Source organism: Macaca fascicularis, chromosome 20 (genome assembly GCF_037993035.2).
Source record: "Macaca fascicularis isolate 582-1 chromosome 20, T2T-MFA8v1.1".
NCBI classification, from domain to species: domain Eukaryota; kingdom Metazoa; phylum Chordata; class Mammalia; order Primates; family Cercopithecidae; genus Macaca; species Macaca fascicularis.
The window spans coordinates 18,602,241-18,628,974 of NC_088394.1; the positions used below are offsets into that span (position 1 = coordinate 18,602,241).

General features: G+C 45.1%; 2 protein-coding genes and 1 long non-coding RNA gene across 5 annotated transcripts in view; 2 read left to right on the forward strand and 1 right to left on the reverse strand.

The window, feature by feature from the left end:
• TMC7 (transmembrane channel like 7) overlaps window positions 1–8,464 on the forward strand; it is a 70,725-nt gene extending 62,261 nt beyond the window's left edge. For all 3 annotated transcript variants that reach the window (XM_074027815.1, XM_015442115.4, XM_045382899.3), the window contains 3 exons: window positions 1,803–1,958; window positions 3,404–3,482; window positions 6,294–8,464. In XM_074027815.1, the coding sequence (XP_073883916.1) occupies window positions 1,803–1,958; window positions 3,404–3,482; window positions 6,294–6,359 (301 nt within the window). In that variant the 3' untranslated portion in view covers window positions 6,360–8,464. The remainder of the gene's footprint in view (window positions 1–1,802; window positions 1,959–3,403; window positions 3,483–6,293) is intronic.
• Window positions 7,281–12,016, reverse strand: LOC107128352 (uncharacterized). Its single transcript, XR_010583835.2, has 2 exons — window positions 11,863–12,016; window positions 7,281–7,416 (listed from the first exon to the last, which is right to left on the reverse strand). It is a non-coding gene; the product is annotated as an uncharacterized lncRNA (long non-coding RNA).
• Window positions 12,017–12,161: 145 nt separating this feature from the next.
• On the forward strand, window positions 12,162–25,173 carry COQ7 (coenzyme Q7, hydroxylase). Its single transcript, XM_005591352.5, has 6 exons — window positions 12,162–12,283; window positions 16,806–16,984; window positions 18,411–18,525; window positions 20,209–20,348; window positions 22,079–22,147; window positions 22,852–25,173. Exons 1-6 carry the CDS (start codon window positions 12,211–12,213, stop codon window positions 22,927–22,929), a joined length of 654 nt encoding a protein of 217 aa, XP_005591409.3. The 5' UTR covers window positions 12,162–12,210; the 3' UTR covers window positions 22,930–25,173.
• The last annotated feature ends 1,561 nt before the right edge of the window (window positions 25,174–26,734 follow it).

Here is a 26,734-nt window from a genome sequence, read left to right on the forward strand (position 1 = left end):
AGACAGAGTCTCGCTCTGTCACCCAGGCTGGAGTGCAGTGGCCGGATCTCAGCTCACTGCAAGCTCCGCCTCCCGGGTTCACGCCATTCTCCTGCCTCAGCCTCCCGAGTAGTTGGGACTATAGGCGCCCGCCACCGCGCCCGGCTAAGTTTTTGTATTTTTAGTAGAGACGGGGTTTCACTGTGTTAGCCAGGATGGTCTCGATCTCCTGACCTCGTGATCCGCCCGTCTCGGCCTCCCAAAGTGCTGGGATTACAGGCTTGAGCCACCGCGCCCGGCCTATTTTTCAAATATTTTTATCTGAGGTTGGTTGAATTTGATGATGCAGAACCTTTGGATGTGGGGGGCCAACTGGATTTGTTTTCTCTATGCATACTTTTTTTTTGGATAGGAAATAATTTGAAATTGACTTATAGACCTCATAATATTTCATTGCTAAGTACTTCAGCTCCTAGACTAAGGGACTCCTCTTTATGTGTTTCCACAATAATATATCACACTTAAGAAGATTAATACTAATATCATATTTCTGCCATTTTAAATTTCTCCAATTGTCCCTCAATAGTCTTTAGTATAGTTTTTTTGTTTTTTTTTTTCCTGAGATGGTGTCTCGCTCTTGCTCTGTCACCCAGGCTGGAGTACAGTGGCCCGATCTCAGCTCACTGCAATCTCCACCTCTCAGGTTCAAGCAACTCTTGTGCTTCAGCCTCCCTTGTAGCTGGGATTACAGGCACCCGCCACCATGCCAGGCTAGTTATTGTATTTTTAGTAGAGACGTGGCTTCGCCACATTGGCCAGGCTGGCCTCCATTTCCTGACCTCAGGTGATACATCCGCCTTGGGCTCCCAAAGTGCTGGGATTAGAGATTTGTTTTTAAAATAGTGATCTTCCAAGTTTGACCCATTGCTTCTGTTTGTTCTATCTCCTTAGTCTCTCCTTTTTTAAATTTAAATTTAAAGTTCTGGGGTACATGTGCAGGACATGAAGGTTTCTTACCAAGGTAAATGTGTGCCATGGTGGTTTGCTATACCTATCCCCGTCACCTAGGTATTAAGCCCAGCATGCATTAGCTATTTTTCCTAATGCTCTCCCTCCTTAGTCTCTTTTAATTCCTGATTCTCTGAAGAGTCCAGGCCAGTTTCCTCACTTCTCAATTAAGAGACTGGAGAGTAGAATGCCCACATTTTGGATTTGTCTTGTTATTTTCTTACACTGTCATTTAACTTGCTCTCTCTCCTGAATTTCCTGTAAACTGGAAGTTAGGTCTAGAGACTTGATGAAATTTCAGGGTAAGCACTTTCTTTCTTTCTCTTTTCTTTTCTTTTGTTTTCTTTTCTTTCTTTCTTTCTTTTTCTTTTTTTTTTTTTGAGATGGAGTTTTGCTCTTGTTGCCCAGGCTAGCGTGCAGTGGTTCAATCTCTGCTCACTGCAACCTCCGCCTCTCAGGTTCAGGTGATTCTCCTGTCTCGGCCTCCCAAGTAGCTGGGTGGGCATGCACCACCATGCCCGGCTAATTTTTGTATTTTTAGTAGAGATGGGGTTTCACCATTTTGGTTAGCCGGGTCTCGAATTCCTGACCTCAGGTGATCCACCTTCCTCAGCCTCCCAAAGTGCTGGGATGACATTCATGAGCCACCGTGCCCAGCCGGGGTAAGCATTTTCGACCCAAACATTCCAGAAGGCCCAGGAGGTCAGGTGGCTCCTTGTAGGCCACTGTTAACAAAACATTCTGGGCGTGCGGAGGCGGGACACTCAGCCTGTGCTACACGCTCCTTCTGAGCCTGTTGGTCTGTGTCCTGGCAGCATCCCTTCCTCGAAAGCCTGTGGGCCGTTCACCAACTTCAACACCACCTGGGAGGTCATCCCCAAGACGGTGAGCACCTTCCCCAGCTCGCTGCAGTCCTTCATCCACGGCGTCACTTCCGAAGCCTTTGCAGTTCCTTTCTTCATGATTATTTGGTGAGTGAGAACCACCGGGACCCACTGAGGCATGTGGGCTCCTCCCATTGGGAAATGGCAGGGGGTGGGGGTCACTCTAGACTTGACAAGTTATTGAGCTTCTTTGAACTGCACTTTCCTGTCTCTAAAATGGGCATAACAGGCCAGGCGTGGTGGCTCAGGCCTGTAATCCCAACACTTTGGGAGGCTGAGGCGGGCAGATCACTTGAGGCCAGGAGTTCGAGACCAGCCTGACCAACATGGTGAAACACCATCTTTAGTAAAAAATACATAAAATTAGCCAGGCATGTAATTCTAGCTACTTGGGAGGCTGAGGCAGGAGAATCACTTGAACCTGAGATGCAGAGGTTGCAGTGAGCTGAGATCACGCCATTGCACTCAAGCCTGGGCAATAAGAGTGAAACTCTGTCTCAAAAATAAATAAATAAAATAATAAAAATGATTTTATCCAAAGCTTGAAATCACTGGGTTTTATTATGTTTTCCCTATTTTACAAATGAGGAAATGGGCTAGAGCGTCTCCACAGTGATCATCCACATGTTAATTACTTGCCCAGCTGACTTTCTCAACCATGTCGTTCTCTCTTTCTGTCATTCTGTATGTACAAGGGGAACATCAGCAAATTTTAATATTAAAATTAAAAAGCAAGGCATAAATCAGATTCTGCTGCCACTGCCAAATAAAAACTTCAGTAGCTGTTTCTTATACCCTCTGCTTGGAAGAGATGAGGGTTTTCTTTATTTTTTGTAGAGCAGGGTCTGGCTCTGTTGCCCAGTCTGGAGTATGGTAGTGCGATCATAGCTCACTGCAGCCTTGAACTTCTGGGCTCAAATCCTCCTGCCTCAGCTTCCTGAGCAGCTGAGGACTACAGGCTCACGCCACCATGCCTGGCTAATTTTACATTTTCTTTTTTTTTTTTTTTTTTAGACAGAGGCTTGCTCTGTTGCCCAGGCTGTAGTGCAGTGGCGCGATCTCGGCTCACTGCAACCTCTGCCTCTTGGGTTCAAGCGATTCTCCTGTCTCAGCCTCCTGAGTAGCTGGGATTCTAGGTGCCCACCACCACTCCCAGCTAATTTTTGTATTTTTATTAGAGACGGGGTTTCACCATGTTGGTCAGGCTGATTTCAAACTCCTGACCTCAGGTGATCTGCCTTCCTCGGCCTCCTAAAGTGCTGGGATTACAGGCATGAGCCACCGCGCCCGGCCATATTTTATTTTTCTAGAGATAGGGCTCTCACTATGTTGCCTGGGCTGGTCTCAAACTCCTGGCCTTCAGTGATCCTTCTGCCTGGGCAAAGCACTGGGAATATGAAAATGAGCCATCGTGCCCAGCCTTCTTTTCTAACAAAAGTAAAACTGTTTCAAGGAAAAATACGTTGGGTTGTTTTTCTAGTGGCCTTCAGATTATCCAGACTCCCTAGTGACCTGTCTGTCTTGTGTTGCAGCCTCATCATGTTTTACTTCATTGCCTTAGCTGGAGCACACAAACGGGTGGTCATCCAGCTCCGAGAGCAGCTATCCCTGGTAAGGAAGCACAGCCCCAGAGGGTCATGACTGGGGACATTTACTCAGGACACCACAAGGAAAGTGGTGTATTCCTGGGAGGGAGTGAAATTACTGCAGCCTTCTCTCACCACCACCTCCCCAAAACTCTGCCTTCAGGCCTGGCCCCGTCCAGCTTCATTAATTCACTGATTCAGCTATTCCTTCAAGATGTGTATTAACGGGGGTACAGTGGCTCATGCCTGTAATCCCAGCACTTTGGGAGGCCAAGGCAGGCAGATTACTTGAGCTCAGGAGTTCAAGATCAGCCTGGCCAACATGGTGAAACCCTGTCTCTATTAAAAATACAAAAATTAGTTGGGCGTGGTGGTGGGCACCTGTAATCCCAGCTACTTGGGAGGCTGAGGCAGGAGAATCCCTTGAACTCAGGAGGTGGAGGTTGCAGTGAGCTGAGATTGTGCTACTGCACTCCAGCCTGGGCGACAGAGTGAGACTCCATCTCAAAAATAAAAATAAAAAAAGATGTGTATTAAGTACCTACTCTGTGCCTTGTACTGTGCTGGGCTGGGACACTTTGGTGAACAAGAGATAAAACTGCTGGGTAAGGCCAGGCGCGGTGGCTCAAGCCTGTAATCCCAGCACTTTGGGAAGCCGAGATGGGCAGATCACGAGATCAGGAGATCGAGACCATCCTGGCTAACACGGTAAAACCCCATCTCTACTAAAAAATACAAAAAACTAGCCGGGCGAGGTGGCGGGCACCTGTAGTCCCAGCTACTGGGGAGGCTGAGGCAGGAGAATGGCGTAAACCTGGGAGGCAGAGCTTACAGTGAGCTGAGATCCGGCCACTGCACTCCAGCCTGGGCGACAGAGTGAGACTCCGTCTCAAAAAACAAAAACAAAAACAAAAACAAAAACAAAACAAAACAAAAAAACAAAACTGCTGGGTAGTTAATAAGATAAATGCTGATTAATTATAGCTTCTCTGAAGATAATAAAAACAAGGTAGAATGACGAGTGGGCTATCTGTTACTGCAGATGCGGCTGTAGAAGGCTTCTTTGAGGAGGTGATTTTTTTTTTTTTTTAAATTTAGGATGGGGTCTCACTCTCTTGCCCAGACTGGGGTGCAATGGCATGGTCATAGCTCACAGCAGCCTCAAATTCTTGGGCTCAAGTCATCCTCCCACCTTAGCCTCTCAAGTAGCTGGGACTATAGGCATACATCACCATGCCTGGCTAATTTTTTAATTTTTTAAAGACATGAGGTCTCCTTATGTTGCACAGGCTGGTTTGAACTCCTGGGCTCAAGTGATTATCCCCTCTCAGTCCCCCAAAGTGCTGGGATTATAGGCATGAGCCTATAATGGTGAAACCATTATATAGCTGGACCCAGCTGAGACTTGAATAATAGAGAGAGGAGCCCATTATCAGAGGTCCTATTTAAGGATGAGAGTAAGAGGGAAAGAGCACAGTGAGGAAATGAGCCAGGCACTTCTGGGGAACAGGAGGGAGGGGGTGGTGTGGCTACAGGGTGGTGAGTGATGGGAAGAGGCAAGGTGATATTGTAATAGCAGCCAGAGTCATCGAGTCACAGTGCCTTGAGGGCTCTGTTAAAACAGAGTTTTATTCTGAGTGGGATGGGAAGCCACTGAAGGGTGTTAAGTAGGAGTCTACTGTGCATTTTTTTTTTTTTTTTGAGACAGAGTCTTGCTCTGTCACCCAGTCTGGAGTGCAGTGCTGCAATCTCTGCTCACTGCAAACTCCACCTCCCGGGTTCAATCGATTCTCCTGCCTCAGCCTCCCAAGTAGCTGGGATTATAGGCACCCACCATCACAACCAGCTAACTTCTGTATTTTTAGTAGAGAAGGGGTTTCACCGTGATGGCCAGTCTTTTTTTTTTCCTTTGAGACAGGGTCTCACTCTGTCGCCCAGGCTGGAGTGCAGTGGTGTGATCTCAGTTCACTGCAACCTCCACCTCGCGGGTTCAAGCAAGTCTCCTGCTTAGCCTCCCGAGTAGCTGGGATTACTAGCTAGGTGTGCGCCACCTTGCCTGGCTAATTTTTTTTTCTTTTTTTGAGACAATTTCGCTTTTATTGCCCAGGTTGGAGGGCAGTGGCGCGACCTCTGCTCACTGCAACCTCCGCCTCCCGGGTTCAAGCAATTCTCCTGCCTCAGCCTCCCAAGTAGCTGGGATTATAGGCACCCGCCACCATATCCGGCTAATGTTTTGTATTTTTAGTAGAGACGGGGTTTCGGGGTTTCACCATGTTGGCCAGGTTGGTCTCGAACTCCTGACCTCAGGTGATCCACCTGCCTCAGCCTTCTAAAGTGCTGGGATTACAGGCGTGAGCCACCTTGCTCAGCCTAATTTTTGTATTTTTAGTAGAGATGGGGTTTCACCACATTGGTCAGGGTGGTCTCAAACTTCTGACCTCAGGTGCTCCACCTGCCTCGGCCTCTCAAAGTGCTGGGATTACAGGCGTAAGCCACCTTGCCCGGCCTAATTTTTGTATTTTTAGTAGAGATGGGGTCTCACCATGTTGGTCAGGCTGGTCTGAACTTCCGACCTCAGGTGATCCATCTGCCTCGGCCTCCCAAAGTGCTGGGATTACAGGCATTAGCCACCACATCCGGTTGTACTGTGCATTTTTTTTAAAAAAGGATCAGCTGCTTTGTGGACAAGGGGCTGTGGCGTGGACACAATGACAGACTAGATGAGAGGTCATTACAATAGTCCAGTGGTTAGAATCCTCAGCCCTCAGTCTGGTAGGTAATGATGGTATTTGTTTCCAAATATATTAAATGCACATGTGAACCTATTATTTTTTAGGAAAGTCGTGACAAGCGCTACCTAATCCAGAAACTAACAGAAGCCCAAAGGGACACGAGGAACTAACTAGACTGAGCATGAAGATGGCGCTGCCTGTTGCTTCTAAGCTGACCTAGTGATTCTGCTGAGCCTACAGAGTCTACCTGGGTTTTGAGTGGACATTTAAAAATATATTTTTCTGGAGTTTAGGCTTTTCCATACGTGCAGCTGTGTTTACCTAACCCAGCCCTTAATTAGGGCTTTAGTGACTTAGAAAAGCAGGGGAAACCCAAGCCTTTGCCTGCGGACCGGCCACTCTGTGACGACTCTACCAAAAACCAACAAGCCGTTTGAGCTTTTACAAGAGTGAAAGAGCGGGGACGGTAGTGTAGTATTTGAGCCACGAGTTTATGTGCACAAGTGTTTTGGGATGTGGACTCAAGCTCAGCCTGTCAATCAGACCAGCCCATGAATATATAACAAACAGAATTGGAGGCTGGTTTCTTAAACACACATATCCACATTTTTAAGGGTTGTTTTCCTGTGCTTACAATTTTTAATGCACGTGCCTTTATTTCACAAAACATGTGGCTGGGCGCAGTGGCTCACGCCTGTTATCCCAGCACTTTGGGAGGCCGAGGCGGGCAGATCACCTGAGGTGGGGAGTTTAAGACCAGTCTGACCAACATGGAGAAATCCCATCTCCACTAAAATACAAAATTAGCCGGGCATGGTGGCACATGCCTATAATGTCAGCTACTCGGGAGGCTGAGGCAGGAGAATTGCTTGAACCCAGGAGGCAGAGTTTGCAGTGAGCCGAGATTGCACTGTTGCACTCCAGCCTGGGCAACAAGAGCAAAACTCTGTCTAAAAAAAAAAACAAATGTAGAATATCTCTTAAGATTTCCGTTAAGGCAAAAACCATATGCAATAAATACCTCATTGTAAGCTTACCCAAAATGGATAGGTGTGAACCTTTTAACAGAAAAACAGAAGTTTAAGTTATTGTTTCATGTAATCAGTTTTCATTTTAATATCTTTGAAATATTTTTCAAAGCACTGTAGTTTTGTAATGAACTTTTCAAGCCTTCCTTTCATTGTTTTTCTTCCTTTCACTGGCTCCACACGTTTCCTGGGGAGTAGCCTGGAATTTAAAGTTGGGTGCAGGTTTTAGAAAGCTGTTGCTGTTAACAATAATTCTCCCCACCATCTCCACTCCACTACTCAAACATGACTGACTCCTTACTCAGAGGAGCAATGATGTCTTCTCGTCCCTTTCCTACAGCCATTTTCTTGCTTTTCCACAAAGGTATTATTGAAAGTGGGATATTTTTGTAACTGGGAGACCAATGAGCTTTTCTGTCTTTTCCTGACTTGTTAAGGTTTATGGGTTTCTAAATCTAATAACTACGGCCATACCACCCTGAACACACCCGATCTCGTCTAAATCTAATAACTGGTGTCATGGAATTTTGAGTAATCAAAGATTCACTCCAGTCTCACTTAAAAACATACATTCTGCGGGGCACAGTGACTCATGCCTGTAATCCCAGCACTTTGGGAGGCCAAGGCAGACAGATCACTTGAAGTCAGAAGTTTGAGACCCAGCCTGGTCGATGTGGCAAGACCCCGTCTCTACTAAAAGTACAAAAATTAGCCAGGCGTGGTGGCGTGTGCCTGTAATCCTAGCTACTTGGGAGGCTGAGGCATGAGAATCACTTGAACCTGGGAGGTGGAGGCTGCAGTGAGCGAGATCGTGCCACTGTACTCCAGCCTGGGTGACAGAGGGAGACCCTATCTTAAAAAAAAAAAAAAAAAAAAAAAGATAGGTGAAAAGAAAAAAAACAAATTGTAATTATAAACATTTCTGCCCAGTGCCTTTATATTAATATATATAACATTTTCACTGTGACCAGGCTTGATGATATTCAAGTTTTCTATTTGTGTGTGTGTGTGTGATGAACAAAAATGTACGCCTTTTTTTCCCTATTATAAAAGTGATATTGAAATATGCTAACTGATATAATTTTAGTTAAATGCTGCTAACACGCATACCTCTTACTTGAAGGTTTTTATATGTTTTGATAACTTTAATAACCTCAGGTGATGTCTGTATAATTTTTAAAGTGCAGCTCTCTCTAACAAACGTGCCTTACAACTCCTGATTAAATGGTGTCTTGAAGGTTTTAAAATGTGATCGTGTATACTGGAATTCAAAGAGGCTTCTTGTCAGCAGTCAAGTGATGATGGAAAACTCTAACAGTTTGTAAAGTTGCTCTTTGCCTTTTCCTAAAATGACAGAGAAGAAAGAAGTGTTGAATGTAGTCCTCAGATGAGTGCTTTTAAAGCTCCTTGGCTCTGTTGAAGCCAAGGAGGGTGTATGTGTGTAATTTCCCAACTGGTTCATTTTGCCTGCTGCCTGGATACAGTCCATTCATCAGGACAGATGAATTGCAACAGAGGAAGAGTTTAATTCATGCAGAACTGGCTAAACAGGAGACCAGAATAGTATTATTACTCATATCAGTCTCCCTGAAATTTTGGAAACTGGGTTTTGTGTGTGGGGTTTTTTTTTTTTTTTTTTTGAGATGAAGTCTTGCTCGTCGCCCAGGCTGGAGTGCAATGGTGCGATATCGGCTGACTGCAACCTACGCCTCCCAGGTTCAAGCAATTCTCCTGCCTCAGGCTCCTGAGTAGCTGGGATTATAGGCATGCACCACTACACCCGGCTAATTTTGTATTTTTAGTAGAGACGGGGTTTCTCCATGTTGGTCAGGCTGGTCTCAAACTCCTGACCTCAGGTGGTCTGCCTGCATCAGCCTCCCAAAGTGCTGGGATTACAGATGTGAGCCACTGTGCCCGGCCGTGTGCGTGTTTTGTTTCGTTTTGTTTTTGAGATGGAGTCTCACTCTATTGCCCAGGCTGGAGTGCAGTGGTGTGATCTCGGCTCACTGCAACCTGGGTTCAAGTGATTCTCCTGCCTCAGCTTCCCAACTATCTGGGACTACAGGTGTGCGCCACCATGCCCAGCTAATTTTTGTACTTTTAGTAGAGATGGGGTTTTGCCCTGTTGGCTGGGCTAGTCTGGAACGGCTGACCTCAAGTGATCCTTCCACTTTGGCCTCCCAAAGTCTGGGATTACAGGCGTGAGCCACCGTGCCTGGCGGAAACTGTTTTTTTTATTTTTAATGGATAATCTGGTGGGTAGGGGGATGGAATTAGGGAATAGTATGCATTTTTGTTTTCTAAATTTTGTTTTGCCATTATAAAAATACTTGTTTTTTATAGCAAATACAGAGAACAGCAAAAGCAACAGAGACAAAAAGTTAAAAAGCACCATTTATGGGCACCCCTGTTAATCTTGGCAAAATTCCTTTTAAGATAGAAAGTACAGAGGGAGGGAAGTAGGACGGAGAAAGAAGGAAAGAACTTTGGTATTCTCATTTCTTTTTCACTTAATACGTGTTTTCTTTTTCCTTTTTCTTTTTTTTTTTTTTGAGACGGAGTCTCGCTCTGTGGCCCAGGCTAGAGTGTAGAGGTGCGATCTCGGCTCACTGCAACCTCCACCTCCCGGGTTCATGCCATTCTGCTGCCTCAGCCTCCCGAGAAGCTGGGACTACAGGCACCCACCACTGCGCCCAGCTAATTTTTTGTGTTTTTAGTAGAGACGGGGTTTCACCGTGGTCTCGATCTCCTGACCTCGTAATCTGCCCGCCTCAGCCTCCCAAAGTGCTGAGATTACAGGCGTGAGCCACTGCGCCCGGCCATATGTGTTTTCTTGAAGAATCTAAAGATAGTGTTTTCTCCTGTTATTAAAAGCTTTTACAAACATTTCAATGGGCTACATAATATCATACAGTTAGATCTTTTTCTTTTTTTCTTTTTTTTTTTTGAGCCAGAGTCTCACTCTATCGCCCAGGCTGGAATGCAGTGGTGTGATCATGGTTCAGTGCAGCCTCAGCCTCCTGGGCTCAAGTGATCCTTCTAGCCTCACAAGTAGGTGGGATCACAGGCACACACCACCATGCCTGACCAATTTTTAAAGTTTTCTGTAGAGATAGGATCTCACCATGTTGCCCAGGTTGGTCTTAAACTCCTGGGCTCAAGTGATCCTCTCGCCTCAGTCTCTCAAAGTGTTGGGATTACAGGCGTGAGCCACTGCACTCGGACATAATGTTTTGATATTCAATTGTTGCTTAACATTTTGTTTCCAAATTTTCCCAGTAATAAATAACAGGCACATCTATAAATCTTTGTCAACATTTTTTCTCCTTAGAAACAGACCTAGGTCAGGCGCGGTGGCTCACGCCTATAATCCCAGCACTTTGAGAGGATGAGGTGGGAGGATCATTTGAGGTCAGGAATTTGAGATCAGTCTGGCCAACACAGCGAAACCCAGTCTCAGCTGGGCGTGGTGGTGTGTGTACCTGTAATCCCATCTACTTGGGAGGCTGAGGCAGGAGAATCGCTGGAACCCGGGAGGAAGAGGTTCCAGTGAGCCAAGATCTCCCCGTTGCACTCCAGCCTGTGTGACAGAGTGAAACTCTGTCTAAAAAGAACAAAAACAAAAAATAAAACAAAAAAGGAAACAGAGACCTAGAAGTGGGATTACAGCAAAGGTTCTGAACATTTTAAGGCTTTTGAGAGCCAGATTCAGACTCCCAGTAGTTTTACATGAGAGTGCTACAACATCCTCACTAAGTAGTAAGTATTTGGGTTAATCATAATTTTAAATTATTTTAGTGTGTCAATGTGAACACTAGAGTGATAGAAAAACAACTTAAAAACTTGAATTCAATAATTTTACAATTGCATTGCATCTTAACATTTTATAGTAAACTTGGATAAAATATATAAATAATCCAAGGGTGTAAAGTAGAAAGTGAAAGCCCCGTTCTCCCAGTTCCAGCCCCCTGATGGTGCCAATATTAAACGTTGTATATCCTTGCAGACATACATCTTTGATTTTTGCCCTCATGTACATTACTCATGTAAAAATTATTTCTGTTGAGTAGATTCCTAAGACTGCTGTATTATATGATCTTTTAAAAGTACGTTGTTAAATTTCCCCTCCCTTCCCAAAAAATTCCAATTTGCACAAATATACATGCACACATGCACACAATACAGTAAGGTAGATCCCAGAGATAAAACATGTTCTTTGTAGAAAATCTGAAAATAGAGAAAAGGACTGAGGAGAAGTTTAAAGTTGGCTTTCAGCCCACCAATAGAGACAACATTATATAACACATTAACCATGTGGTGCATATAATTTACATAATTTATATTTTATATATATATATATTACATATATATATATTTTTTGAGACAGGGCCCAGGCTGGAGTGCAGTGGCAGGATCACGGCTGACTGCAGCCTCGAGCTCCCGGGCTCGAGCTATTCCCCCGCCTCAGCCCCCCGAATAGCTGGGACTATAGGTGTGATCCACCACGCCCACCTAATTTTTAAAATTAATTGTAGAGGCGGGGTCTCGCTATGTTGCCCAGGCTTACTATTTTAAAGTAGATATAGGATACAAATTAAAAAAAAAAAAACCTCCTTCCACGTAGGTAAAGCAGGAAATACCGTGCCTTGTTAATAAGTAATTCCCTCATGATCCTCTTTCCCAGGAACTTGGGTGAGAAATCACTAACCCTATCCTGATCTTTGAAACAGCAATTTAGCATTTTCATCTCCCTGGCAACCCAAGGCGCCTTGGCTTCCTTGGTCTTGAGAGTGATTGATAGTGACCCCATCCAATATAATCTTTTTGTTTGTCGTATCTAACCAATCCAACCCCTAGCGCGGGGCTAGGGGGCGTTCCCACCGGTGCGCGGGCAAGCTGAGCCTGCCTTACGTCTGCTGTGCGTCATCAGTCCGAGCCAAGGGCAGTATTGGCCCGCTCCGTTCAACGAAGTGGTTGCTCTTTTGTGCCGGCAATGAGTTGCGCCGGGGCGGCGGCGGCTCCCTGCCTGTGGCGGCTGCGCCCGGGTGCCCGGCGGTCGCTCTCAGGTAAAGGGATGCGCGCAGTCACAGTCCTGCGCTGGGCTAGCAAGCTAGGGAATTTTCGCTTGAGGTTTGGGTCGAAGAGGTCACGGGGGAGACGTTCTTAACGTCACAGGCCTGCGACGGAGCGCGACTGCGTGACTTCAGCTTACGGGGCGCTGGCGGGCGGGGGGGTGGGGCCTGTAGTTCGTGGTGAGAGTGACGGGAAGACGGGGTGGTTTCGGCAGTGATGCCTGGGGAGTGACGCATGGCACACCTGTGCAGTGATGTCACGGCAGGTGCAGCCAGCTTTCCGAGTCGAGGACAGTTGGCGACACTGAACATTTAGCGTCTCAGGGAGTCTCTCTTTTTGTGGTCTTTGCCCAGGGCCTTGCCAGGCAAAGTGTAGCCCGACGACCAGCTGCCTCCGCTACTTCTGGGAGCTCGCTAGAAATACAGATTGTCGGGCCCCACCCCGACCTACTTGGTCGGTATCTGTGGTCTGTGAACAGGCCCTTTAGGTGATTTGCATGCACTGTAAACTTTGAGAGCCATCAGTGTAGTAAAAGGATCATCGAATTTGGAGTAGAGAGACATGGTTTTGGACCATGGTTCCTGCTTTCCTTGTTTCATCTGTGCTGCCTTAGCAAATTGTCATGAAACCGGGCGCGGTGGCTCCGGCCTGTAGTCTCAGCACTTTAGGAGGCCGAGGCTGGAGGATCACCTGAGGTCAGGAGTTTGAGACCAGCCTGGCTAACACGGTGAAACCCCGCCTCTACTAAAAATAAAAATTCGCCGGGCGTGATGGCAGGTGCCTGTAATCCCAGCTACTCAGGAGGCTGAGACAGGAGAATCACTTGAACCCGGGAGGCAGAGGTTGCGTTGAGGCGAGATTGCACCACTGCACTCCAGCCTGGGTGTCAGAGCAAGACTTTGTCTCCCCAACCCCCGCAAAAAAAAAAAATAAATAAATAAAATAAAAAAAAAAAAATTTGTCATGAGGTCGTTTTCTCAACGTTAAATTACTGTGTACCACCTTCGGGATTTTTGCCTAATGGCAGTACTGCTTGAACTTTTGATTACTAGATGTGTTTTTTTTTTTTTTGTATAGCCCTGTCCCATTTTAAAATTAAATTAATTTCCTTGAAACGAAATCCTTCTGGTGAATGGGAAGCCAGTGCCACTTGCCACAAATGGATGAGTAATTATTAAAAAAAAAAAAACTGAAATTAAAAAGTTACGAAATTGTATTAAATACTGTCTTTCTGTTACAAAGGGGAAATTAGCAAGTGTGGGAAAGGTGTTGAGGATATGCCGGCTGTAAATGGAGATATCTATCTTAATGAAATAAAAAAGATTGCAAGAGATTTTAAAAGAGTACCCCTTACTACATGGGGTTATTTATTGCATATCCATAAGCCACTTAAAATTTCATAGGTACCACACTGGCGTGTTTCACACGTTGGGAAAATATGGACGTAAAGGTGATGCATTTGAGAGCTTCTAGCACCCAGCCTCAATTTTATTTTAAAGTGTGTGGCAATGCAGGCAAAACTCCGAGGGTTGTTGAATGTGAATTTTAATGCTGTTCTGTTCGCCAGTGAGCATAACAGAATAAGAATCATTTCTGTTTATAAAGTTACTTTGCTTCTTATATCTCATTTTATCCTCATAACTCAGTAAGATAATTTTATTATTATGTGTTTTCCCTTAAAAAGGAAAGAGCCTGATTATTGCCTTTTTTTTTTTTTTTTTTGAGACAGTATCTTGCTCTGTTGCCCAGGCTGGAGTGCAGTGGTGTGATCTCAGCTCACTGCAACCTCCGCCTCCTGGGTTCAAGCGATTCTCCTGCCTCAGATTCCCAAGTAGCTGAGGCTGCAGGCATGCACCACCATGCCTGGCTAATTTTTGAATTTTAGTAGAGATGGGGTTTCGCCATGATGAGCAGGTCTCAAACTCCTGACCTCAAGTGATTCTCCCTCCTTGGCTTATCAAAGTCTGGGATTACAGGTATGAGCCACCAATGATTACTGCCAATTTTATGTGTAAGAAATGTCGATCCTGATTTTCCCAAGGCTAGTGTTGGAGATGGGACACATGTTTTTGGTTTCTTTTTTTCTTTTTTTTTTGAGACAGAGTCTCACTGTGTCACCCAGGCTGGAGTGTAATGGCACCATCTCAGCTCACTGCAGCCTCTGCCTACTGGGTTCAACTGATTGTTCCGCCTCAGCCTCCTGAGTAGCTGGGACTACAGGCGCACCACGATGGCTGGCTAATTTTTATATTTTTGGTAGAGATGGGGTTTCACCATGTTGGCCAGGCTGATCTTGAACTCCTGGTCTCAAGCAGTCCACCTGCCTGGGCTTCCCAAAGTGCTGGGATTACAGGCGTGAGCCACCGCACCGGGCCTGTCCGTCTTTTGAGTCAGATATGCTCAGTGAGATGAAGGGGATCATGCCGAGGAATGGACCAAAGCTGGGTCATTATGCTTCAGAACTTACGTCCACACTTCTTTATTAAAAGTGTGACATTTACAGCCCCATCTAGTAGAAGATTTCAAGTGCAGAGCCACCCCAAATTTCACCAACCCACCTCATCACCTCGTGTCCAAAACACCCAAGCCTTTGTCATGAAAGAACCACATATGTATCCAAAATGAATTTTTTCCACATATTCGCTGGATGTTGAAGTTAGCCTAAGTGAAAAGACGTATGCATTAAAGACATGGTAGTCACGGCCTAAGAGCGCTGAAACATTACAAAGTGATACCAATGCTGACTGGGGGCGGTGGCTCACGCCTGTAATCGCAGCACTTTGGGAAGCCGACATGGGAGGATTACTTGAGCTCAGGAGTTCGAGACCAGCCTGGGCAACATGGTGAAACCCTGTCTCTACTAAAATACAAAAAAGTAGCTGGGCATGATGGTGCATGCCCGTAGTCCTAGCTACTTTGGAATCCTAGCTACTCTAGAGGCTGAAACAGGAGAATTGCCTGAGTCCGAAAGGTGGAGTTTGCAGTAAGCTGAGATCACACCATTGCACTCCAGCCTGGGCGACAGAGCCAGAGTCTGTCTCAAAACAAAAAGTGATACCAGTGCAGATCGAAGCTACCATTACAAACTAAATGACCCCTAGGTTTCTATTTTCCGTATCTGCAAAATGAGGTGAATACACCTTACACACCTAAGAATGCTGCAAAACTCTTCCTTGCAGGGAAAAAAGCCTCTTGAGTTACTCTAATATAAGGCTCAGCGAATATAATTAAAGTGTTAAGGTTAGGAGATTTATTTTTAAAGATAAAATGTAATCTGTCATGAAGAATTTACATTTTGAAGATAAGAGTTCCTTTGAATTAATTTTGGACCATAATGAGGTGAAATCTAGACTCTAAGGCTAGTCTCAAAGTCGAATGCCCAAGGGTGTGGGGTTTTAAAATTTTTTCTCTGTTGTTTTGTTTGTTTGGTTTTAGACAGAGTCTCACTCTGTTGTCCAGGCTGGAGTGCAGTGGCACGATCTCGGCTCACTGCAATCTCTGCCTCCCAGGTTCAAGCTATTCTCCTGCCTCAGCCTCCCAGGTAGCTGGGATTAAAGGCGTGTACCAACACACTCAGCTAATTTTTGTATTTTTGGTAGAGATGGGGTTTTACCATGTTGGTGAGGCTGGTCTCAAATTCCTGACCTCAGGTGATTCATTCTCCTTGGCTTCCCAAAGTGTTGGGATTACAGGCGTGAGCCACTGTGCCCGGACAGGTGTGGGTTTTTTTTGTTTTTTTTTTTTTGAGACGGAGTCTCGCTGTGTCGCCCAGGCTGGAGTGCAGTGGCGCGATCTCAGCTCACTGCAAGCTCCGCCTCCCGGGTTCACGCCATTCTCCTGCCTCAGCCTCCCTGGTAGCTGGGACTACAGGCGCCCACCACCATGCCCGGCTAATTTTTTGTATTTTTAGTAGAGATGGGGTTTCACCAAGTTAGCCGGGATGGTCTCGATCTCCTGACCTTGTGGTCCACCCGCCTCGGCCTCCCAAAGTGCTGGGATTACAGGCCTGAGCCACCGCGCCCGGCAGGTGTGGGTTTTAAGAGAACTTAGTCTGTGGTTCTCAGCCTTGGCTGAAGCAAAGACTTACGCACATAGCTTCTAAAAAATGTCAGTTCAGAGAGCCTCCTCCCAGAGATCATTTGGGGAAGAGCACCGTGTTTTTGAAAGCTCTCTATGGCCTCTCCTGCACAGCATGTGCTGGGGGAAATGTGCCAGAGGGCCGGCGAACTGGAGGACCATGCCCATCTAGAAGCGGCTGCCATGTTAACTGCCTGGTAAGAAGATAGGCTCAGCATTTCCAGATCTTCATACACTTAAAGTGAAGCCAGAAATCCAGATCTTTAGGTAGAATCCTCTTTTTTGACACTGTAGGTTAAACAGAGTACATTTATGGGCATGCCTGGCCCACGGGGAGCTCGTTTGTGACCTCCATCCCAAAGTGCCCTTTCTTCTGTCTGTAAAAGGAACATTTGGATTTTACCTGAACGTAACGAAGAATAAACACTTGCATTTCAGCTTACGGAAGAAGGATCATTGTCAGATTTCGCAGTTCAGGAATGACCTTAGACAATATCAATCGGGCAGTTGTGGATCGAATAATCCGGGTGGATCATGCGGGCGAATATGGAGCAAACCGCATCTATGCCGGGCAGATGGCCGTCCTGGGTCGGACAAGCGTCGGGCCAGTCATTCAGGTGGGTGCTTCTTCATCTCCCTCACCCTGGTCTACCGAATGGGCAGATCCAAAGGCCTTCAAGTAATGAATCGCGGGAGGTCAGGCGTTCCCCAGGGAGATGCCATTGTCTCCAGGAGAGCGAAAGTTGGTTCTTGGTGGAGAGATGGAGAGCAAAAAGCATATTGTTCTTTTTATGGATAAAGCACAGAGACATATAGTACATAGACAGGTATGCAGTCATAGTGTGTCCTTCAGAGGGATTGTGTGGATTGAATGAATTGCTTGCATAAAGCTCTTTGATGGCTCCTGGCACTTAGGAAGTGCCATCTAAGTGTTAGCCGCAGCTAGCATTCTCCCTTTTTCCTCTGATGTAAATAATAATTGGGGCCGGGTGTTGTGGCTTCCGCCTGTAATCCCAGCACTTTGGAAGCCGAGGCCAATGGACTGCTTGAGCCCAGGAGTTTGAGACCAGCCTGGGCAACATGACGAGACCCCGTCTCTACAAAAAATACAAAAATTAGCTGAGTGCAGTGGCTCACAGCTGTAATCCCAGCACTTTGGGAAGCTGTGGCGGGTGGATCACCTGAGGTCAGGAGTTCGAGACCAGCGTGGCCAACAAGGCAAAACCTTGTCTCTACTAAAAATACAAAACAAATTAGCCAGGCATGGTGGTGCACGCCTGTAGTCCCAGTGCTCGGGAGGCTGAGGCAGGAGAATTGCTTGAACCTGGGAGGCAGAGGTTGCAGGGAGCTGAGATTGCACCACTGCACTCCAGCCTGGGCAACAGAGTGAGACTCCGTCTCAAAAAAAAAAAAAAAAAAAGCAGCAAATCTCCCACCCCCAACACACACACACAACAAAATTAGCCAGCTAATTTGAGAGACCGAGGTTGGAGGATCCCAGCTAATTTGAGAGGCTGAGGTTGGAGGATCACTTGAGCCTGGAGGTTGAGGCTGCAGTGAGCCATGAGCTTGCTACCGCACTACAGTCTTGGTGAGAGAGTGAGACCCTGTCTCAAAACAAGCAAACCACAACAACAACAAGATGATACTATTCTAGTAGTCTGGAAGGAAATTACACAACAGCTAATGTTCCGCCTTCCTGATTTTGAAATGGGTTAAACATGTCTTTTCTTATGCGTGTGGACCCTTGTTATTTACTAGGCACATTGTGGGCCTGAGAGACTTGCGCTGGAACTGTAGCTCATGGCAGTCTTACCTGGAATTGAGATAATAGATTGTTTTGTATTCTCGGCGCTATCTTCTCTTTGTCAAAGATTCCTTTACTCTGATGTCTTACTTTTTCCATTGACGTTTTGAGGGGAATGGCAGAGACAGCAGTTCCCATCATTTTCTCCGTTTCTATTTTGCTTCCTGTATGCTGCTTGGATGAGTGGGAGGCCTCTATGGAATTCTTGCATGTCTTTATTTTTATGTTTCTTACAGAAAATGTGGGATCAAGAAAAGGACCATTTGAAAAAGTTCAGTGAGTTGATGGTTACGTTCAGGGTCCGGCCGACAGTTCTGATGCCCTTTTGGAACGTGCTGGGTTTTGCACTGGGTACGTGTCTCTCTAGAAGAGCTTATGCAGGCTTGGGGATCTAGAATGATTACATCCTTCAGGTATCATGTTCACAATTCTTGCTATGTCCTCTTACGACCTCATTCTGTTTACTTCATATTTTTCCAGAGTTAAATTGACTACCTTTTTTGGTGTGTGGCTTAAATTTATTTAAGATAGAATCTTAATGTCAGTACTTAAAAAGAAAAAAGGTCAGGCGTGGTAGCTTGTACCCATAATCCCAGCACTTTGGGAGCCTGAGGCGGGCAGATCATGAGGTCAGGAGTTCGAGACCAGCCTGACCAACCTGGTGAAATCCCCATCTCTATTAAAAATACAAAAAATTAGCTGGGTGTGGTGGTGCAGGCCTGTAATCCCAGCCACTTGGGAGGCTGAGGTGGGAGAACTGCTTGAACCTCGGAGGTGGAAGTTGCAGTGAGCCGAGATCGGCCTACTGCATTCCAGTCTTGGTGACAGAGCGACAGAGCGAGACTCTGTCTCAAAACAAAAAACAAAAAACAAAACAACACGAAAAATAGAGCCAGGGTCTCATTCTGTTGCCCAGGCTGGAGAGCAATGGTATAGTCGTAGCTCAGGGAAACCTCAAACTCTTGGGTTCAAGTGATCCTCCCACCTCAGCCTCTGAGCCTGAGTAGCTTGGACTACTGGCACATGCCACCACGTACAGGTCTATTTTTTTGTAGAGATAGGGTCTCATTATGTTACCTAGGCTGGTCTCAAACTGCTGGTCTCCAGCCATCCTCCCTCTGTGGCCTCCCCAAAGTGCTAGGATTACAGGCGTGAGGCACCACACCTGGCCTAATGTCTGTATTATAAATAGAAAATACAGTAAAAATAAACAACAGGAAAAAAAAGCTAGTATAATTCAATTGCAGCCAAATACTATTCCCTGACAAAGATTCTCAACCTGAGGTCTGTTCACTCTTTTAGAAAAGGGAGAAGAATAAATGGTATAAAAGATCAAAGATATATTCACCCCAAATGCTGACTTTCTCTTGGCCACAGTCAGGATAAAACAGCATTGAAAAGAGAATGGCTTTTCTTACTATGTAATTCCAGGTTTAACACTGGGATCCAGTCTCTCTTAAAACAGTGGTTCTCCCTCAGGGTGAGTTTGCCCCCCTGACGAGGACATGTGGCAATATCTAGGTACTTTTTGTTTTTTGAAATGGAGTCTCGCCCTGTACCCAGGCTGGAGTGCAGTGGCGCGATCTTGGCTCACTGCAACCTTCACCTCCCAGCTTCAAGCGATTTTCCTGCCTCAGCCTCCCAAGTAGCTGGGATTACAGGTGCCCACCACCACACTGACTAATTTTTGTATTTTTAGTAGAGACAGGGTTTCACCATGTTAGCCAGGTTGGTCTCGAACTCCTGATCTCAGGTCATCCGCCCATCTCGGCCTCCCAAAGGGCTGGGATTGCAGGTGTGATCCACCGCGCCCAGCCCTCGGGACAGTTTTGGTTGTCAAAACTTAGTTGGCGCTGCTGGCATCTAGTTGGTAGAGGTCAGGGATGCAGTTAAATATCCTACCATGCATGGGGCGCACAAAGAATGACCCAGCCCAGTGTCTGGTGCAGAGGTTGAGAAGCCCTGGCCACAGATGATCTCCATTACCAGTCATATCTGCTTCTTTCTTTTCTGGTCTGGGTTTAACAATCCCAGGGGCAGGGACCGCCTTGCTCGGGAAGGAAGGTGCAATGGCCTGCACCGTGGCGGTGGAAGAGAGCATAGCACATCACTACAACAACCAGATCAGGAAGCTGATGGAGGAGGACCCTGAAAAATACAAGGAACTTCTTCAGGTATTTGTCCATGCTCTAAAACAGGGCTGCTCAAGGAGAAAAGGGCAGATAGCAATTGGGTAAGAGGAAAACATACTAGAGATTGTTAGGGGATGGTGGGGGTTTAGAGCCTCAGTTTAAAGGTGAGCAAACTGAGGAACAGAGAGGTGAACCCATCTGCCCTGGCCATACAGCACAGACAGAGCTGGGACTAGAACCCTTGTCTCCTTAGTCTTTTTTTCTTTTTATTTAGAGATGGGATTTTGCTCTATTGCCCTGGCTGGAGTACAGTGGCACAGTCATAGCTTACTACATCTTCAAACTCTTGGGTTCAAGTGATCCTCCCACTTCAGCCTCCTGAGTAGCTATGGGACTATGGGTACATGCCACCACACCCAGCTAATTTTTTTTTTCTTTTCTTTTGAGATGGAGTTTTGCTCTCATTGCCAAGGCTGGAGTGCAATGGCGTGATGTGGCTCACAGCAACCTCCGCCTCCTGGGTTCAAACCATTCTCCTGCCTCAGTCTCTGTAGTAGATGGGATTACAGGCATGCGCCACCACACCCAGCTAATTTTGTATTTTTAGTAGAAATGGGGTTTCTCCATGTTGGTCAGGCTGGTCTCGAACTCCAGACCTCAGGTGATCCGCCCACCTCGGCTCCCAAAGTGCTGGGATTACAGGCGTGAGACACCGCTCCCGGCCTTTTTTTTTTTTTAAGAGATGGGGTCTCACCATGTTTTCCATGCTGGTCTTGAACTCTTGGGCTCCGGTGATCCTCTCTCCTCGGCCTCCCAAAGTGCTGGAATTATAGGCATGAGCCACCACATCTGGCCAGAACCCTTGTCTCTTGAGCCCTGTCCTGTTCACTTCTTTTATTTTTAATTTTTTGAATTTTTCGTAGAGACAGTATCTCTCTCTGTTGCCCAGATTGGTTTTGAACTCCTGGGCTCAAGTGATCCTCCTGCCTCTGCCTCCCAAAGTGCTGAGATTACAGGTGTGAGCCACACCACCTGGTGCTGTTCATTTTTTTTTTTTTTTTTTGAGATGGAGTCTCGTTCTCTCAGTGCAGTGGTCTCCACCTGCACTGCAGCCTCCACCTCCCGGGTTCCAGCAATTCTCCTGCCTCGGCGTCCCAGGTAGCTGGGATTACAGGCACACACCACCATGCCCAGCTAATTTTTGTATTTTTAGTAGAGATGGGGTTTCACCATGTTGACCAGCTGGTGTTGGACTCCTCAGGTGATCCTCCTGCCTTGGCCTCAGGTGATCCTCCTCAGGTGATCCTCCTGCCTTGGCCTCCGAAAGTGCTGGGATTACAGGCGTGAGCCACCGCACCTGGCCCACTTCTTTATCATTGGTAGATTCTGACCAGATGCGTGAGCAGGAACCCTTTAGATTAAATATATGAATAGATATCCTGAGATAATTTTCCACAGCAAATAAGGGAACTGTTTAGTTTTTTAGAGTCTAAATCTGAGGTTGGCAAACTATGGCATGTGGCCAGCCACCTGTTTCTTTAAATAAACTTCTATTGGAACGCAAGCATGTCCATTTGCTTGTCTCGCACTGGTTTTCTGTTTACAGTGGCAGAGTTGGGTAGTTGGGACAAAGTATTTACTCCCTGGCCCTTTAGAGGAAAAGCTGGCCTCCCTGTCTTAGGCCATAATAAGAGGCTTTAGCCTCCAAAATGAAATGGAACAGTAGGAGAGTTGGAAGGCTAACTTGCTTTGGTGTCTTTTTATTTAACCAGGTGATAAAGAAATTTCGGGATGAAGAGCTTGAGCACCATGACACAGGCCTTGAACATGATGCCGAATTGGTAGGGCCCTACTGTTACCTGTTCTGCTTTGGGACTCCTTATTTGGGAGGTTGAGGTTTCTGTTCCCAGAAGAATAAATTTTAAAGCGACAGCCAAAGGGAGAGAAAACCAATGATGTTGCTTTGACAAAAAGCAAGGAAATGCGTTATTGCTCCAGATTGGGAATCTCCTTTCTTGCTTTATCCCTTCTCGTTTTCCCCAGGAACGTTTTTTTTTTTTTTTTTTTTTTTTTGAGACAGTCTCACTCTCTCGCCCATGTTGGAGTGCAGTGGTGCAGTCTTGGCTCACTGCAGCCTCTGCCTTCCGGGTTCAAGCAATTCTCCTGCCTCAGCCTCCCGAGTAGCTGGGATTATAGGTACACACCGCCATGCCTGGCTAATTTTTGTATTTTTTGTTTTTAGTAGAGACCGAGTTTTCGCTGTATTGGCCAGGCTGGTCTTGAACTCCTGACCTCAGATGATTTGCCCGCCTTGGCCTCCCAGGAACTTCATTTCTTTCCCTGTGAGAATCTGGATGACTCCAATGCTTTGGCAGTAGCAGAGGCATTCCAACATTTTGAATAGCTTTCTTCGAAACTAAAATAAATTGTTCCTTAGATCTATTTCTCATTCCGAGAAATCCAAAGCCTGCCCTGCCAGCGCTGAATCTTACAACCAAAAATGAGCACAAAACATGTTTCTTTGTTTGCTTATTGTTTTTAACAGGCTCCAGCCTATGCCGTCCTGAAGAGCGTTATCCAAGCTGGATGCAAAGTGGCGATATATTTATCAGAAAGATTGTAAAGTGTGTCCAGTTATGCCTGCCTATGAAAGATGACAGTAATTTACCAAGTGACATTTGCAGAGAAACAAGTGTACAGTTATCATTGTACTTTTGTACAATGTGAATTTTGTTAATTAAATTATAAGGTTTCTTTTTAAAAAAAAAAAAAAACTGCAGTGTTGATTTTTCTCTGGGTTGTGTTTTCTGCCATGAGACCGACAGGTCACCAGCCTTGTTCAAGTCACAGCAAACAAAGCTGAACCTTGTTTGGTCTCATACTTAATTTTCTTTTATATACATGTTTTTCTTTTACATACGTGTGTGTGTGTGTGTATATATATATATACATTTTTTTTTTTTGGAGACAGGGTCTCACTCTTTTGCCCAGGCTGGGTCACAGCTCACTGCAGCCTCCACCTCCCAGCCTCGAGCAATCCACCCACCTCAGCCTTCCAAGTAGCTGGGACTACAGGTGTGCGCCACCACACCTGGCTAATTCTTTCTATTTTTTTGTAGAGGCGAAGTCTCACTATGTTGCCAGGCTGGTCTCTAACTCCTGGACTCAGTGATCCTCCCATTTCTACCTCCCAAAGTGCTGGGATTACAGGTGTGAGCCACTTCACCAGGCTCATTTTCTCCTAAAACATCAAGGAGAAATAATTAATAATGTAACGGGAATCTTTAGGAGAAAAAACAGTTTGGTTTACTGGTAACAAAAGATAATTGGAAACATGAGAGTATTTGAGATTGGCCAAGCAGAACTATGAAGTCCATCAAGTAAGTGAAAGACCATTGTTTCCGTTCTGAATTGTGGGTGATAAGGGGTGGGAAAGTGCTACAGTCTGGATGTCTGTGTCTCCCCAGAATTCATATGATGAAATCTTCACCCTCAAGTTGATAGAAGGTGGGGCCTTTGGGAAGTGTGAGGTTATGAGGGTGGAGCCCTCATGAATGGGATTAGTGCCTTATGAAAGGTCCTAGAGAGACACCTCATCCTCTCCACAGTGTGAGACTTCAAGGGGTGTGGGCTCTGAGGAAGCAGACCCTTCACAAGCACACACCAACTAGGACTTTGATCATGGACTTCCCAGCCTCTAGGACTGAGCAATAAATGTTTGATGTTTATAAGCCACCCAGACTGTGGTATTTTTGAGTCTCACTCACTCTGTCACCCAGGCTGGAGTGCAGTGGTGCGATCTTGGCTCACTGCAAGCTCTGCCTCCTGGGTTCACGCCATTCTCCTGCCTCAGCCTCCCGAGTAGCTGGGACTATAGGTGCATGCCATCGTGCCCGGCTAATTTTTTTGTATTTTTATTAGAGACGGGGTTTCACCATGTTAGCCAGGATGGTCTCGATCTCCTGACCTCGTGATCTGCCTGCCTAGGCCTCCCAAAGTGCTGGGATTACAGGCGTGAGCCACCACACCCGACTGACTGTGTTATTTTGTTATAGCAGCCTGAACAGACTAAGACGGGCGTGTTGCTTCCATCGAAGACTATACTAAGTTGTGGATTATTTGTGAAATTGAATTACGATCTTTTCCTTAAGGTCTTTTACCACCCCCCCCCCCCCAAAAAAAACCCCAAACTGATTCAAATTTTCATACTTTAATGAAATATTTTATAATTTGCAAATTTTTAAGTGATGTATGAAAAATCTAGATCAGTGGATCTCCTCTCTGGCTGCCCATTAGAATGTCCCATGGAGATTAAACTTTTTTTTTTCAGTTTGTGGACCAAGAGTTTTGATTTATTTAGGGTGGAGTTCAGGGTCAGAATGGTTTCAGAAGCTCCCAGGTGATTCTGATGTGAGTTGGAGCTGCAAGGCGCTGAACTAGATTATAAGATGTTTCTGGGAAAGAACCACATTTTAGGAATTTGTGTCCCACCCAGTCCTCTGTGTTTAATCAGCACCTGATGACTTGGCAGGACTTGCCCCACCAGGGTCTGGCTTTGAAGGGTAGTGGACACCAGGATCATTTGGATTAATCCTCTGCTACCTCTCTCTCTTCCTCAACCAAGAGTGAATTTAATTTTATGTAATTGGGTGAAAGTCTACAAATCATAATTGTAATAAATTAAGGCTGGGTGTTTGTTTGAAATTAGATAAGATAAACCTAAAGGTTTGAACAAGTTGTGGATGGTTTGTAAAAATTAATCTTATAAAATAAATGCTCTGTGTGAACATACTGATTAAATTCAAAGGGATATTATTTGGTTTTTCTGTAAATTGAACCTTGAAATAAAAGCACAAGAAGGTTTTCTTAAGGCACTGGTCTGCTCTTTAACAAGAATTTGTAGAGGGTTATAAAAGGTTTACAAGAATCTCACCTCATGTTCAAACTAGTTAAGATTGGATAGATTTATCTATAAGGTACTATTAAAAATTGGGGATGACATTAATAGTAGACTGATGCAAGGATGAAATTTGACTGTCTTGAACAAGATTTTTATGTAATAGTAAAGGATAATGAAAGATTTTTGTTTGCCTTGCAAATAAACTACCAAAAAAAGAAGGGAAAGGCAAGAGACAAATTGTTTGGAAAGTTGTCTTCCCTTTTAATGAGTAAAGGTTTTGTGCCTTAAAAAAAAGTTTTTGAGTCATCATTTTGGCTAATGATAACCTGGAATTCTATTTTATAGTATCAAGTGTTTTAAGCCTTTAACATGTTCAGTAGGCTTCCCCAAATCAAACTTTAGCTTCAAGGTTGTCTTTTTTGACCCCTAACTTTTGGATGCCAACAGAGGGCCCCTGGATTATTTGACATGTTTAATTACATGGGATTGCCAAAATAAAAATAATGTTTAATCTTCTTCAGGTTACATTTTAGTGAATAACATTAATATGTGTTCCAAAATTGTATGAGATTTCTAAAATTCTAATCTCTAAGTATATGATATCAATTTGAATTAGGATTATTATGTTATTGTAAACCACAGAAATAATGAAATTTGTCAATCGTGTTTTTGACTGAGACTGTCTAAAGACATCTTGTCGTTCACAGACAATCATAGTCTTGTTTTGATCCTCTTCAAAAGGTGGTTTGTAATCAGCTATAGAACTTAGGTGCTCTTAAATGCAGATTTCCAATATCTTTAGATTGTGATATTAGAATAAAGGAAAAATATTCAGGACTCATGAAGAGCTTAAATATTCATGAATTTATCAGGCAGAACAAGAGTTAACTGAATGGGCTGAACTAATGGAAAACAGGTAATCCGTTTAACTTTTTGCTTAAAACATTGCTGATCTTTTGTTTTTCAGAGTCAAGAAAACTTTTATTTTGAACTATTTACAGCATTTAACAATTGAGTAAGGTATACTCCTGTGAACAAAATTTGGAGCGTATTTGTTCCTCTGCTGGTTTCTCTAGAATTTGGAAACTATTTGTGAGTATTCTTATGGCAATGTAGTCATTTGCGTAAGTGCAACAAGAATCCACTTTCTTTTGCAACAGGACACAATTGGAGAAACTGGTTGTTTTATCAGTTTCTGATAGAAGGGTGTGCTTCCCTTTAAGGAATCAAGCTTGACTTGCAGAGCCAAAAAAAAGTTTCTTGGAGAAACTGGCCTCATACCTTGTCTACAGTCCTTGTACAGGGCTCCTAACCTGTGATTGCAGCAGGACGAGCCGTAGACAAAACCTCTCAGACACCGAGTTGTAGAAGGAAGGGCTTTATTCAGCTGGGAGCATTGGCAAGCTACTACCTTAAAATCCAAGCTCCCTCAGTGCACAATCTTTGTCCCTTTTAAGGGCTCACAACACTAAAGATTTCATATGAAAGGGTTGTGATTGATTGAGCAATCTAGGGGATACGTGACGGG

Excerpts from the sequence above, each read along its gene's own strand:
- COQ7 (XM_005591352.5), top strand. The coding sequence starts at position 12,211 with ATGAGTTGCGCCGGGGCGGCGGCGGCTCCCTGCCTGTGGCGGCTGCGC. Across the intron at positions 16,985-18,410 it reads GCGTCGGGCCAGTCATTCAG|AAAATGTGGGATCAAGAAAA; the intron begins GTGGGTGCTTCT and ends TGTTTCTTACAG. Across the intron at positions 18,526-20,208 it reads CGTGCTGGGTTTTGCACTGG|GGGCAGGGACCGCCTTGCTC; the intron begins GTACGTGTCTCT and ends TAACAATCCCAG.